This window comes from Chiloscyllium punctatum, chromosome 42, assembly GCF_047496795.1.
Source record: "Chiloscyllium punctatum isolate Juve2018m chromosome 42, sChiPun1.3, whole genome shotgun sequence".
Lineage (NCBI taxonomy): Eukaryota > Metazoa > Chordata > Chondrichthyes > Orectolobiformes > Hemiscylliidae > Chiloscyllium > Chiloscyllium punctatum.
The window spans coordinates 48,194,572-48,209,589 of record NC_092780.1 but is presented as its reverse complement, the minus strand read 5'-3'; the positions used below and the strand labels follow the sequence as shown (position 1 = coordinate 48,209,589).

Genomic DNA, 15,018 nt, shown 5'->3' with positions numbered 1-15,018 from the left:
TGGGGAAGGAGGAGGGGGTGAGGATTGAGGAGGGAGTGGGGATGGAGGAGGGAGTGGGGAAGGAGGAGGGAGTGGGGATGGAGGAGGGGGTGAGGATTGAGGAGGGAGTGGGGATGGAGGAGGGAGTGGGGAAGGAGGAGGGAGTGGGGATGGAGGAGGGAGTGGGGATGGAGGAGGGAGTGAGGATGTAGGAGGGAGTGGGGAAGGAGGAGGGAGTGGGGAAGGGGGATGGAGTGGGGATGGAGGAGGGAGTGGGGATGGTCGCAGTGATTAGCCTGCCCTCTGTTGGTACCTACTGGAACTGAACCAGTCCTGGGTCAGCCGGTGATTGGTGTCCCCTGTCCCTGAGCAGTGGGTAGTGCCCTTCAGCTCCTCGAAGTTCATGATGAACATGGCCACAGCACCGTCCTCGTTCTTCACAGGGACCACATCCACCAGGCAGCGCAGGGAGGAGCCTGTAATACACACAGCCAGCACAGCGTGAGACAACTCACTGAGGGTCTTCAGGAGCTCCCCTCACCCCCACCCCCCCCCCCCCACCCTCGGCCTGCCCACCATACCCCCCACCCCAGTGCCCACCACCACTTCACCTCCAATAGTGACAGCCCACAAACCGCTAGGGGTTTCCCACCCAAGCCTGGGAAGGCCAGGGTCCCTGTCGTTTTGGAGCTCGGAGCTTCAGGCCTGTCAGAGGCCCAGTCTGCTCCCAGTTGCACAGGTTCCTGGCTTGTCCACCCCCCTGAAGAAGGGCTCATGCCCGAAACGTCGATTCTCCTGCTCCTCGGATGCTGCCTGGCCTGCTGTGTTTTTCCAACATCACATTTTTCAGCTCTAGCCTCCAGCATCTGCAGTCCTCACTTCCTCCGAGTCCTCCCCCCTCCCAAGCACCTCTCACGGTCCTGATCCGTCCCCATTCAAACACTTGGATCTAAACATCAGAGCAGCCCATCGAGCTGGTTCTGTGAAAGAGCTTTCCAAACCCGCGGTCACTTCCATCGAGAAGGACAAGGGCAGCAGCAAATTGGGAACATCAGCCCTTGCAGGTTCCCACCCGAGCCACTCAGCCTCCTGACTTGGAGATATAAGACTGTTCCTTCACTGTCACTGAATCAAAATCCAGGTGAAAATCCTCCCTAATGGCACTGAGCACATAGCTGCACAGGTTCAACTGCGATTCAAGAAGGCAGATCACCAGCCCCAACTCTGGGGTAGTAAGGGATGGGCCCAGTCAATGAGACGCCCATCCCAGAAAGGAATAAACAAAAGCCCCCTTTCCCTGCTCTTTCCCTGTTTACACTGCCCCAAAGTCACACTGCAGCAACCTCACACACACACTCGCTCTCTCAGACTGACAGACACACACACACTCGCTCCCACAGACTGACAGACACACACACACACTCACTCTCTCAGACTGACAGACACACACACACTCACCTACTCAGACTGACAGACACACACACACTCGCTCCCGCAGACTGACAGACACACACACACACTCACTCTCTCAGACTGACAGACACACACACACTCGCCCACTCAGACTGACAGACAGACACACACACACTCACTCTCTCAGACCGACAGACACACACACTCACTCTCGCAGATAGATACACACACACATTCGCCCACTCAGACTGACACACACACACTTGCCCACTCAGACTGACAGACAGACACACACTCACCCACTCACAGACAGACACACACTCACTCTCTCAGACTGACAGACACACACACTCGCACTCTCAGACTGACAGACAGACACACACACACACTCTCTCAGACCGACAGACACACACACTCGCTCTCACAGACTGACAAGACAGACACACACACACATTCGCCCACTCAGACTGACAAACACACACACACTTGCCCACTCAGACTGACAGACATACACTTGCTCTCTCAGACTGACAGATACACACTCGCTCTCTCAGACTGACAGACACACTCGCTCTCTCAGACTGACAGACAGACACACACACTTGTTCTCTCAGACTGACAGACACACACACACACACACACACTCGCTACCTCAGACTGATAGACAGTCACACACACACATTCGCTCTCTCAGACTGACAGACACACACACTCTTTGATTAGATTCCCTTCAGGGTGGAAACAGGCCCTTCAGCCCAACAAGTCCACACTGACCCTCCAAATAGTAACCCACCCAGACCCATTCCCCTACCCTATATTTACCCCTGTCTAATGCACCTGACAATACGGCCAATTTAGCCTGGCCAATCCACCTAACCTGCCCATCTTTGTCACTGTGGGAGGAAACTGGAGCACCCGGAGAAAACCCATGCAGACAGTCACCTGAGGCAGGAATCAAAGCCAGGTCCCTGGCACTGTGAGGCAGCAGTGCTAACTAGTGAGCCACATGCCACCCCATTTAAACAGATACACACACACACATATTTACACACACTCACACACACACATTTACACACTTACACACACACATACACACACGCTTACACACACACACACTTACACATAATGCATTTGTATCTTTTCTTAAATACGGCGCCCAAACCCGTGCAGAGATGTGGTCTCACCAAAGTCTTGAGTGGTTCTCGACTGTTTTTTGCATTAATTGACAGGACTCCATTTCCTTTGGTCATCACCTTCTGTACCTGCAGATTAATCCTGAGTGATTCATGTACCAGGACTTCCAAATCCCTCTGCACCTCAGAGTTTTGCAATCCCTCTCAAAATAAGTAATGTCTTTTTTCTGCTGAAGTGGACAATTTCACATTTTCCCACATTATCACCCATCTGTCAATTTTTGTTCACTCACTGAGCCTCTCCATGTACCTTCGGGGTCTCCTCCCTTCCTCTTTCAAAGTTACTCTGCTATTTATCTTTGTGCCATCACCAAATTGAACAAGTATCCATTTGGTCCCCTTCTCCGCTGTGGTCAATGGGTCTGGCCCAGCAATGACACCTGCAGCGCTCCACTGGTTACAACTTCCAATCTGAAAATGACCCGCTTATCCCCACTCTCTGTTTCCCGTCAGGCTAACCAATCCTCGATCGATGTTAATACGATGCCTCCTGTACCCATGGGCTCTCTTTTTGCAAAGTCAGCTTTGATGTGGCATTTATAAATATCGAAGTAGTGTTCCCCACTCTCCATAGTAATCGTTTGTTCTTCAACCAACTCCACAAGTTAACCCAACACCAATTCCCTTTCACAAAACCACGCGGACTTGGTCTGAGATTTTCCAAGTGTTCTGCTATATCCTCCTTAATTAAAGATTCCAGCATTTTCCCAAGATACTAAGCTAACTGGCCTGTGCTGTCCTGCTGTCGTTCTGCCTGTCTTAAATACAGGAGGGCCGTTTGGTAATCCAGTGGGAGCTTTCCAGACTTTAGAGAAAATTTTGCAAAATTAAAACCAATACATCTACTTGAAACCAAGGTAGAGAATTTGGATCAGAGAGCGTTGCCAGATTGGGAATGAGGATCGGTCAGCAGGCACAGGGACAATGGGAGAATGGCAGCTGGTGAGAGTCAGGACACACACAGGCTTTGGAATGACCTCAACTTTCTGGAGCGCAGAACACAGAAGGTATAGGGTGCTGGGAAATTAGTCTTTGTGATTTGGTTAAAGCCCTCTCCCTACCCCTTTTACTCTGCTAACTATTCCCAAGCTTATTGCATAGTTAGTAAGTTTGCAGATGACACCAAAATTGGAGGTGTAGTGGACAGCGAAGAGGGTTCCCTCAGATTACAACAGGATCTGGACCAGATGGGCCAATGGGCTGAGAAGTGGCAGATGGAGTTTAATTCAGATAAATGCGAGGTGCTGCATTTTGGGAAAGCAAATCTTAGCAGGACTTATACACTTAATGGTAAGGTCCTAGGGAGTGTTGCTGAACAAAGAGACCTTGGAGTGCAGGTTCATAGCTCCTTGAAAGTGGAGTCGCAGGTAGATAGGATAGTGAAGAAGGCGTTTGGTATGCTTTCCTTGGGAGGTCATGTTGCAGGTATACAGGGGCCTAAGGGAGAATGTTTTCATACACAGTGATAGAATGAGCTGCCAGAGGATGTGGTGGAGGCTGGTACAATTGCAACATTTAAAAGGCAACTGGATGGGTATATGAATAGGAAGGGTTTACAGGGATATGGGCCAAGTGCTGGCAGATGGGACTAGATTAATTTAGGATATCTGGTTGGCATGGACGAGTTAGACTGAGGGTCTGTTTCCATGCTGTACATCTCTATGACCCGATCATCCCCCAGATAACAGCCTGCCAAAGATCATCAGACAGTGCCGAACAATCTTTGGACCACTTCCATCTCGAAGGATAACAGCAGCAGGTACAGAGGAACACTTACGCCTGGAAATCGACGTTTTGGGCAAAAGCCCTTCGAAGCTCCTCGGATGCTGCCTGAACTGCCATGCACTCGCCTGACTTGGAAGGATATTGCTGTCCCTTCATGGTCACTGGATCCAAATCCTGGTTGCCCCTCTCCACAGGTTATGGCTGGGATACCAACAGCACTTCACAAAGCAGTCCAACACCACCTGCTCAAGGACATCCAGGGACAGACAAGAAATGTAGGCCCAGCCAGTGATTCCCACAGTCAGGAACCAGAGAAAAATTAGCTCCTGAACAACCAATGGAAGGCTGTGTTGTGGTGCTGAGTAGTGTCCCTACTCCTGGACCGGGAGCCTGGGTTCAATCCCAGCTGCTCCACATGTTTGTAATAATATCCCCGAGCACTGTAATTACCAAAACAGGTTCATGTTGTGAACTTTAACAAGGTTTGGTTGGCCTGAGTTTCTTTAACAGAGCAGTTGCAAATGCATAGATTCCAATGTGTCTGGTTTGGATGGGTTTTAGGGCCAATTTAAATATAGCTAACAGATCCTGCCTCAGGAATAAAGCTTTCATGTTTTAAACAAAACACTTCAACAATGACAAGAGAGTGGCCAGTTCCCCCAGCTCAGCTTTTCACTGGGTTGGTTTGGTCTGGTCTGGTCTGCCATGGTTTATTCTGGATTAGTGGTGCTGGAAGAGCACAGCAGTTCAGGCAGCATCCAAATCGACGTTTTGGGCAAAAGCCCTTCGAAGCTCTTTGGATCTGGTTTCCAGCATCTGCAGTCATTGTTTTTACCTCTACTATGGTTTAGTCTGGTCTGGTCTGGTTTGATTTGGTCTGGTCTGGTCTTTACCAGTCTGGCTGTTCAGAGCTGCTAGTCAGTTGATGGCTGGGAATCCAATGGAACAGCTCCATGGAAGAAGATGTTCCATGCTGAATCCCTCCGCCATCTCTCCCTCTCTCTCTCCTGTAAAACCCTGGGTTTGTGATTATCCTTGTTTTGCCAAGGGGATTGTTGTAGGAATTTGAAACAGCATCATTAAGTTGCAAGAGTCGACTGGGTTTTTAAATAGTTTCTCTATATTCTGTTTTTTGTTTCTGTTTCATTCAATGATCGTGGAAATAAATTCTGTTTTGTTTTAAGACTGTGTGGTTGGGCCAGCTGCATCCCTCCTGGAATATCCACTTTACACCTGCTTCAAACAACTCAAAAAGTTAGGGTCTGGGCTACTTTTTGATATGTTTTGATGGGTCTGGCCTGGTCAGTAAAACCATAAAACAAAATCTTTTCGAAGGCAGGGTAAAACCCAGATTCTCCACTGGGTGGTAGCACGGTACCATGGTTCAGGATTTTCCCCGGAACACTGTCATGGTTGGGATTGACCATGTTTTGTAACGAAGTGAAACTAAAGTTTATTTTTCTCTCTCCTCGTTTGCCACGATGTGTGAAACTCCAGCCACCCAGATGTTGAAGCAGTGCTCATGGGAGGAGCTGACCAGAGTTCTAGTCATTAAGGCATTGCTCAGTCGTGTCTAAGATGCGTTCCCAGACACTGTCAGCAAGAGGCCTGTGAACTTTGACTTTCTCCCCCATGAGGACAGAATGAAAGCAAAATACTGCAGAGGCCGGGTGTATGAAATAAAATCAGAAAAAAGCTGGAGGAACTCAGCAGGTCTGGCAGCATCTGCAGAGAGAGAAACAGAGTTAACAGTTTGATTCCAAAACACTGGAGCACAGAGAGGAATACAGAGAAAACACCAGGCCAGTGAGACAGAGGCAGGAAGAGAGAACCGTGAAAAGGCACACAGAGGAAGCCAGAAGCCAGCAGAAAGTCAAAGATGGAGAAGTGAGAGGAGGTGCTCAGCTCACTGTTTCCATTCCACTCCCCTTCATCTTTCTCATTTACACAACTGAACACGTCATGATCTGGAGATGCCGGTGTTGGACTGGGGTGGACAAAGTTAAAAATCACCCAACACCAGGTTAGAGTCCAACAGGTTTAATTGGAAGCACACTAGCTTTCGGAGTGCTGCTCCTGACAACCACCTGTTGGAGGACCGTCGCTCCAAAAGCTAGTGCTTCCAATTAAACCTGTTGGACTATAACCTGGTGTTGTGTGATTTTTAACTTTGTACAGCTGAACAAGACAGATAAAACGGATGATTGAAATGTAATTAACAGTATTAAATGGATCAATGCTGACAGACCTAGATCAAGGCAGAGTGCAAATGAGGAAGGGACAGACACAGACTGAGAGAAACTGAAATTTTGCCAATTGTTACAGCCTCTGTCTGACTGACAAGAGTTTATCTCTGTCTGAGGCGTTACCTTTGACAGTGGGACAGGTTCATCGCCTGAACAAAGTTTGCTTGATCATTTTTGCAAAGGCAGCCCAGACTAAAGAGGAATGTCTGGACAGGAAACTATCAGGGCTGAAAGTAAATTAATCCTTTCCCTCCGTGACTATGATCAGTTAATTACTCATTTATCTCCTGGGATGAGCCAGTCTCCCAGCACAGCTCAGATACTGTGTGAGTGATACAGAGCCTCATTAACAGGAGAACTGTGTCACACAACACCACGTTACAGTCCAACGGGTTTAATTGAAGACACTAGTTTTCGGAGCGCTGCTCCTTCCTCAGATGTTAGTGAGACAGGAACTCCTTAGACACAGGATTTATAAGGAAAAGATCAAAGGGTCATACAACTTACGTGCATGAATTGACTGAATTTAAGATGGCTCTTAAATCTTTAATCAGTTAGAATGGAGGGGCAGGTTTCGATTGATTAATATTAACTGATTAAAGATTTAAGAGCCATCTTAAATTCGCTCAATTTGTTCGCATGAGTTGGACGATCCTTTGATCTTATAAACTGTGTCTAAGGACGTCCTCTCTCACCAACAGCTGAGGAAGGAGCAGCACTCCGAAAGCTAGTGTCTTCAAATTGACCTGTCAGACTGTAACCTGGTGTTGTGGGATTTCGGACCTTGCCTAACCCAGTCTAACACTGGCCCATGCCTGTCGGTGCTGGTAGAGGGTAGCACTGTACCTAAGGGCAACACAACAGCCCAAAACTCAACCAATAGCAGCTCAACAAGCTCCGCCAACATTCACCAGGTCTGTCTGAGGGGCTGTTAGTTCTGGAAACATAAAATATACAACACATAGTCACTGATTGTGAAGGCATCAGGAACTATCCAGCAGATTCTGAAATTAGACACTTTCGGATTTCTGAAGGCTGGAGTCTGGATTAACAAACTACAACATTTTTAACAAACCCAGCTTCAGAGATGATTCACAGAGCTGAGGAGAGAATCATAAAAAGAACCGATTGCGGGCTGTGGCGAAAAGCCGTTGTTCACTGAGGCTGCCTGACTCGCAGAAAGGGCCCAGTATTTTCCAGTTCACTGTCTTCACTGAAGGATCAAGGTGACAGTGACTCACCATCAGAGTAAACATTAGAGAAAGGTTTGTGTTTCAGGAGGGTGTGGTGTCTCATGGTCAGTAATCCTCAAACAGCCACACTCACGGTGGCATCATGTGACCTGAGGGGATAAAGGTCTCAGACACCATCTTACCTCAGACCGTTAGGAGCACGACCCCCTACAGGAAGCACGGGGTTCTGTTGTAGTCAGGCAGCGGGATGTTCGTTGAAACTACGATGTAATACTTGAGTATGTTGCTATAATAAACATCTCTCGATCCTTCAAATGCTTTGTTACTGTTTGAGTTGATATGACCTCAGCACTCCCTCAGCACTGACCCTCCGACAGTGCGACACTCCCTCAGCACTGACCCTCCAACAGTGCGACAGTCCCTCAGCACTGACCCTCCGACAGTGCGGCACTCCCTCAGCACTGACCCTCCGACAGTGCGACACTCCCTCAGCACTGACCCTCCAACAGTGCGACAGTCCCTCAGCACTGACCCTACGACACTGCAGCACTCCCTCAGCACTGACCCTCCGACAGTGCAGCACTCCCTCAGCACTGACCCTACGACACTGCAGCACTCCCTCAGCACTGACCCTCCGACAGTGCAGCACTCCCTCAGCACTGACCCTACAACAGTGTATCGCTGCTCAGCACTGACCCTCTGACAGTGCCCGCTCCCTCAGCACTGACCCTCCGACAGTGCGGCACTCCCTTAGCACTGACCCTCCGACTGTACGGCACTCCCTCAGCACTGACCCTCCGGCAGTGCGGCACTCCCTCAGCACTGACCCTCCGAAGGTACGGTACTCCCTCAGCACCGACACTCTGAAAGTGCGACACTCTCTCAGCACTAACCCTATGACAGTGTGGCACTCCCTCAGCACTGACACCCTGACAGTGCGGCACTCCCTCAGCACCCACCCTCCGACAGTTCCTACTCCCTCAGCACTGACCCTCGAAAATGCGACGCTCCCTCAGCACTGACCCTCCGAAAATGCGACGCTCCCTCAGCACTGACCCTCCGACAGTGCGGCACTCCCTCAGTACTGACCCTCCGACAGAGTGGCACTCCCTCAGCACTGACCCTCCGAAAGTGCGACGCTCCCTCAGTACTGACCCTCCGACAGAGTGGCACTCCCTCAGCACTGACCCACCGACAGTGCGGCACTCTCTCTGCACTGACCCTCCGACAGTGCGGCATTCCCTCAGCACTGACCCTCCGACAGTGTGGCTCACCCACAGCACTGACCCTCCGACAGTGTGGCACTCCCTCAGCACTGACCCTCCGACAGAGTGGCACTCCCTCAGCACTGACCCTTCGACAGTGTGGCACTCCCTCAGCACTGCCCCCCCGACAGTGCGGCCCTCCCTCAGCACCTATCCTCCGACAGTGCCCACTCCATCAGCACTGACCCTCTGACAGTGCGGCCCTCCCTCAGCACCTATCCTCTGACAGTGCCCACTCCCTCACCACTGACCCTCCGACAGTGCAGCACTCCCTCAGCACTGACCCTCCAACAGTGCAGCACTCCCTCAGCACTGACCCTCCGACAGTGCGGCACTCCCTCAGCACTGACCCTCTGACAGTGCGGCACTCCCTCAGCACTGACCCTCCGACAGTGAGACACTCCCTCAGCACTGACCCTCCAACAGTGCGACAGTCCCTCAGCACTGACCCTCCGACAGTGCGGCACTCCCTCAGCACTGACCCTACAACAGTGTATCGCTGCTCAGCACTGACCCTCTGACAGTGCCCGCTCCCTCAGCACTGACCCTCCGACAGTGCGGCACTCCCTTAGCACTGACCCTCCGACTTTACGGCACTCCCTCAGCACTGACCCTCCGGCAGCGCGGCACTCCCTCAGCACTGACCCTCCGAAAGTACGGTACTCCCTCAGCACCGACACTCTGAAAGTGCGACACTCTCTCAGCACTAACCCTATGACAGTGCAGCACTCCCTCAGCACTGACCCTCCGACAGTTCAGCACTGACCCTCCGACAGTGCAGCACTCCCTCAGCACTGACCCTCCGACAGTGCAGCACTCCCTCAGCACTGACCCTCCAACAGTGCAGCACTCCCTCAGCACTGACCCTACAACAGTGTATTACTGTCTCAGCACTGACCCTCCGACAGTGCAGCACTGACCCTCCGACAGTGCAGCACTCCCTCAGCACTGACCCTTCAACAGTGCAGCACTCCCTCAGCACTGACCCTCCGACAGTGCGGCACTCCCACAGCACCTACCCTCCGACAGTGCCCACTCCCTCAACACTGACCCTCCGAAAATGTGACGCTCCCTTAGCACTGACCCTCCGACTGTACGGCACTCCCTCAGCACTGACCCTCCGGCAGTGCGGCACTCCCTCAGCACCGACACTCTGAAAGTGCGACACTCTCTCAGCACTAACCCTATGACAGTGCGGCACTCCCTCAGCACCGACACTCTGACAGTGCGGCACTCCCTCAGCACTGACACCCTGAAAGTGCGACACTCTCTCAGCACTGACACCCTGAAAGTGCGACACTCTCTCAGCACTAACCCTATGACAGTGTGGCACTCCCTCAGCACTGACACCCTGACAGTGCGGCACTCCCTCAGCACCCACCCTCCGACAGTTCCTACTCCCTCAGCACTGACCCTCCGAAAATGCGACGCTCCCTCAGCACTGACCCTCCGAAAATGCGACGCTCCCTCAGCACTGACCCTCCGACAGTGTGGCACTCCCACAGCACAGACCCTCCGACAGTGTGGCTCACCCACAGCACTGACCCTCCGACAGTGTGGCACTCCCTCAGCACTTACCCTCTGACAGTGCGCCACTCCCTCAGCACTGACCCTCCGACAGAGTGGCACTCCCTCAGCACTGACCCTCCGACAGTGCGGCACTCCCTCAGCACTGCCCCCCCGACAGTGCGGCCCTCCCTCAGCACCTATCCTCCGACAGTGCCCACTCCATCAGCACTGACCCTCCGACAGTGCGGCCCTCCCTCAGCACTGACCCTCCGACAGTGCGGCCCTCCCTCAGCACTGACCCTCCGACAGTGCCCACTCCCTCACCACTGACCCTCCGACAGTGTGGCTCACCCACAGCACTGACCCTCCGACAGTGCGGCACTCCCTCAGCACTGACCCTCCAACAGTGCGGCACTCCCTCAGCAATGACCCTCCGACAGTGCAGCACTCCCTCAGCACTGACCCTCCAACAGTGCAGCACTCCCTCAGCACTGACCCTCCGACAGTGCAGCACTCCCTCAGCACTGACCCTCCAACAGTGCAGCACTCCCTCAGCACTGACCCTCCGACAGTGCAGCACTGACCCTCCGACAGTGCAGCACTCCCTCAGCACTGACCCTCCGACAGTGCAGCACTCCCTCAGCACTGATCCTCCAACAGTGCAGCACTCCCTCAGCACTGACCCTACAACAGTGTATTACTGTCTCAGCACTGACCCTCCGACAGTGCAGCACTCCCTCAGCACTGACCCTCCGACAGTGCAGCACTCCCTCAGCACTGACCCTTCAACAGTGCCCGCTCCCTCAGCACTGACCCTCCGACAGTGTGGCACTCCCACAGCACCTACCCTCCGACAGTGCCCACTCCCTCAACACTGACCCTCCGAAAATGTGACGCTCCCTTAGCACTGACCCTCCGACTGTACGGCACTCCCTCAGCACTGACCCTCCGGCAGTGCGGCACTCCCTCAGCACTGACCCTCCGAAAGTACGGTACTCCCTCAGCACTGACCCTCCGAAAGTACGGTACTCCCTCAGCACCGACACTCTGAAAGTGCGACACTCTCTCAGCACTGACCCTCTGACAGTGCGGCACTCCCTCAGCACTGACACCCTGACAGTGCGGCACTCCCTCAGCACCCACCCTCCGACAGTTCCTACTCCCTCAGCACTGACCCTCCGAAAATGCGACGCTCCCTCAGCACTGACCCTCCGAAAGTGCGACGCTCCCTCAGCACTGATCCTCTGACAGTGCCCACTCCCTCAGCACTGACCCTCCGACAGTGCGGCACTCCCTCAGCACTGACCCTCTGACAGTGCGGCGCTCCCTCAGCACTGACCCTCCGAAAGTGCGACGCTCCCTCAGCACTGACCCTCCGAAAGTGCGACGCTCCCTCAGCACTGACCCACCGACAGTGCGGCACTCTCTCTGCACTGACCCTCCGACAGTGCGGCACTCCCTCAGCACTGACCCTCCGAAAGTGCGACGCTCCCTCAGCACTGACCCACCGACAGTGCGGCACTCTCTCTGCACTGACCCTCCGACAGTGCGGCACTCCCTCAGCACTGATCCTCTGACAGTGCGGCACTCCCTCAGCATTGACCCTGCAACAGTGCGGCGCTACCTCAGCACTGACCCTCCGACAGTGCAGCACTCCATCAGCACTGACACTCCAACAGTGCGGCACTCCCTCAGCACTGACCCTCCGACAGTGCGGCACTCCCTCAGCAATGACCCTCCGACAGTGCGGCGCTACCTCAGCACTGACCCTCCGACAGTGCAGCACTCCCTCAGCACTGACCCTCTGACAGTGCCCACTCCCTCAGCACTGACCCTCTGACAGTGCCCACTCCCACAGCACCTACCCTCCGACAGTGCCCACTCCCTCAGCACTGACCCTCCGAAAGTGCGGCCCTCCCTCAGCACCTATCCTCCGACAGTGCCCACTCCATCAGCACTGACCCTCTGACAGTGCCCACTCCCTCAGCACTGATCCTCTGACAGTGTGACACTCCCTCAGCACTGATCCTCTGACAGTGCGGCACTCCCTCAGCATTGACCCTGCAACAGTTCAGCACTGACCCTCCGACAGTGCGGCACTCCCTCAGCAATGACCCTCCGACAGTGCGGCGCTACCTCAGCACTGACCCTCCGACAGTGCAGCACTCCCTCAGCACTGACCCTCCGACAGTTCAGCACTGACCCTCCGACAGTGCAGCACTCCCTCAGCACTGACCCTACAACAGTGTATTACTGTCTCAGCACTGACCCTCCGACAGTGCAGCACTGACCCTCCGACAGTGCAGCACTCCCTCAGCACTGACCCTCCGACAGTGCAGCACTCCCTCAGCACTGACCCTTCAACAGTGCAGCACTCCCTCAGCACTGACCCTCCGACAGTGCGGCACTCCCACAGCACCTACCCTCCGACAGTGCCCACTCCCTCAACACTGACCCTCCGAAAATGTGACGCTCCCTTAGCACTGACCCTCCGACTGTACGGCACTCCCTCAGCACTGACCCTCCGGCAGTGCGGCACTCCCTCAGCACTGACCCTCCGAAAGTACGGTACTCCCTCAGCACCGACACTCTGAAAGTGCGACACTCTCTCAGCACTAACCCTATGACAGTGCGGCACTCCCTCAGCACTGACACCCTGACAGTGCGGCACTCCCTCAACACTGACCCTCCGACAGTTCCTACTCCCTCAGCACTGACCCTCCGAAAATGCGACGCTCCCTCAGCACTGACCCTCCGAAAGTGCGACGCTCCCTCAGCACTGACCCTCCGACAGTGTGGCTCACCCACAGCACTGACCCTCCGACAGTGTGGCACTCCCTCAGCACTTACCCTCTGACAGTGCGCCACTCCCTCAGCACTGACCCTCCGACAGAGTGGCACTCCCTCAGCACTGACCCTTCGACAGTGTGGCACTCCCTCAGCACTGCCCCCCCGACAGTGCGGCCCTCCCTCAGCACCTATCCTCCGACAGTGCCCACTCCCTCACCACTGACCCTCCGACAGTGCAGCACTCCCTCAGCACTGACCCTCCAACAGTGCAGCACTCCCTCAGCACTGACCCTCCGACAGTGCAGCACTCCCTCAGCACTGACCCTCCAACAGTGCAGCACTCCCTCAGCACTGACCCTACAACAGTGTATTACTGTCTCAGCACTGACCCTCCGACAGTGCAGCACTGACCCTCCGACAGTGCAGCACTCCCTCAGCACTGACCCTCCGACAGTGCAGCACTCCCTCAGCACTGACCCTTCAACAGTGCCCGCTCCCTCAGCACTGACCCTCCGACAGTGTGGCACTCCCACAGCACCTACCCTCCGACAGTGCCCACTCCCTCAACACTGACCCTCCGAAAATGTGACGCTCCCTTAGCACTGACCCTCCGACTGTACGGCACTCCCTCAGCACTGACCCTCCGGCAGTGCGGCACTCCCTCAGCACTGACCCTCCGAAAGTACGGTACTCCCTCAGCACTGACCCTCCGACAGTGCGACACTCCCTCAGCAATGACCCTCCGACAGTGCGGCGCTACCTCAGCACTGACCCTCCGACAGTGCAGCACTCCCTCAGCACTGACCCTCTGACAGTGCCCACTCCCTCAGCACTGACCCTCTGACAGTGCCCACTCCCACAGCACCTACCCTCCGACAGTGCCCACTCCCTCAGCACTGACCCTCCGAAAGTGCGGCCCTCCCTCAGCACCTATCCTCCGACAGTGCCCACTCCATCAGCACTGACCCTCTGACAGTGCCCACTCCCTCAGCACTGATCCTCTGACAGTGTGACACTCCCTCAGCACTGATCCTCTGACAGTGCGGCACTCCCTCAGCATTGACCCTGCAACAGTGCGGCGCTACCTCAGCACTGACCCTCCGACAGTGCAGCACTCCATCAGCACTGACACTCCAACAGTGCGGCACTCCCTCAGCACTGACCCTCCGACAGTGCGGCACTCCCTCAGCAATGACCCTCCGACTGTACGGCACTCCCTCAGCACTGACCCTCCGAAAGTACGGTACTCCCTCAGCACCGACACTCTGAAAGTGCGACACTCTCTCAGCACTAACCCTATGACAGTGCAGCACTCCCTCAGCACTGACCCTCCGACAGTTCAGCACTGACCCTCCGACAGTGCAGCACTCCCTCAGCACTGACCCTCCGACAGTGCAGCACTCCCTCAGCACTGACCCTCCAACAGTGCAGCACTCCCTCAGCACTGACCCTACAACAGTGTATTACTGTCTCAGCACTGACCCTCCGACAGTGCAGCACTGACCCTCCGACAGTGCAGCACTCCCTCAGCACTGACCCTTCAACAGTGCAGCACTCCCTCAGCACTGACCCTCCGACAGTGCGGCACTCCCACAGCACCTACCCTCCGACAGTGCCCACTCCCTCAACACTGACCCTCCGAAAATGTGACGCTCCCTTAGCACTGACCCTCCGACTGTACGGCACTCCCTCAGCACTGACCCTC

The 15,018-nt window shown here is 54.5% G+C and overlaps 1 protein-coding gene across 2 annotated transcripts in view; it reads right to left on the bottom strand.

The window, feature by feature from the left end:
- kcnh6a (potassium voltage-gated channel, subfamily H (eag-related), member 6a) overlaps positions 1-15,018 on the bottom strand; it is a 557,988-nt gene that overhangs the window by 411,897 nt on the left and 131,073 nt on the right. For both annotated transcript variants that reach the window (XM_072561924.1, XM_072561925.1), the window contains one exon: positions 297-455. In XM_072561924.1, coding sequence (XP_072418025.1) covers positions 297-455 — 159 coding nt within the window. The remainder of the gene's footprint in view (positions 1-296; positions 456-15,018) is intronic.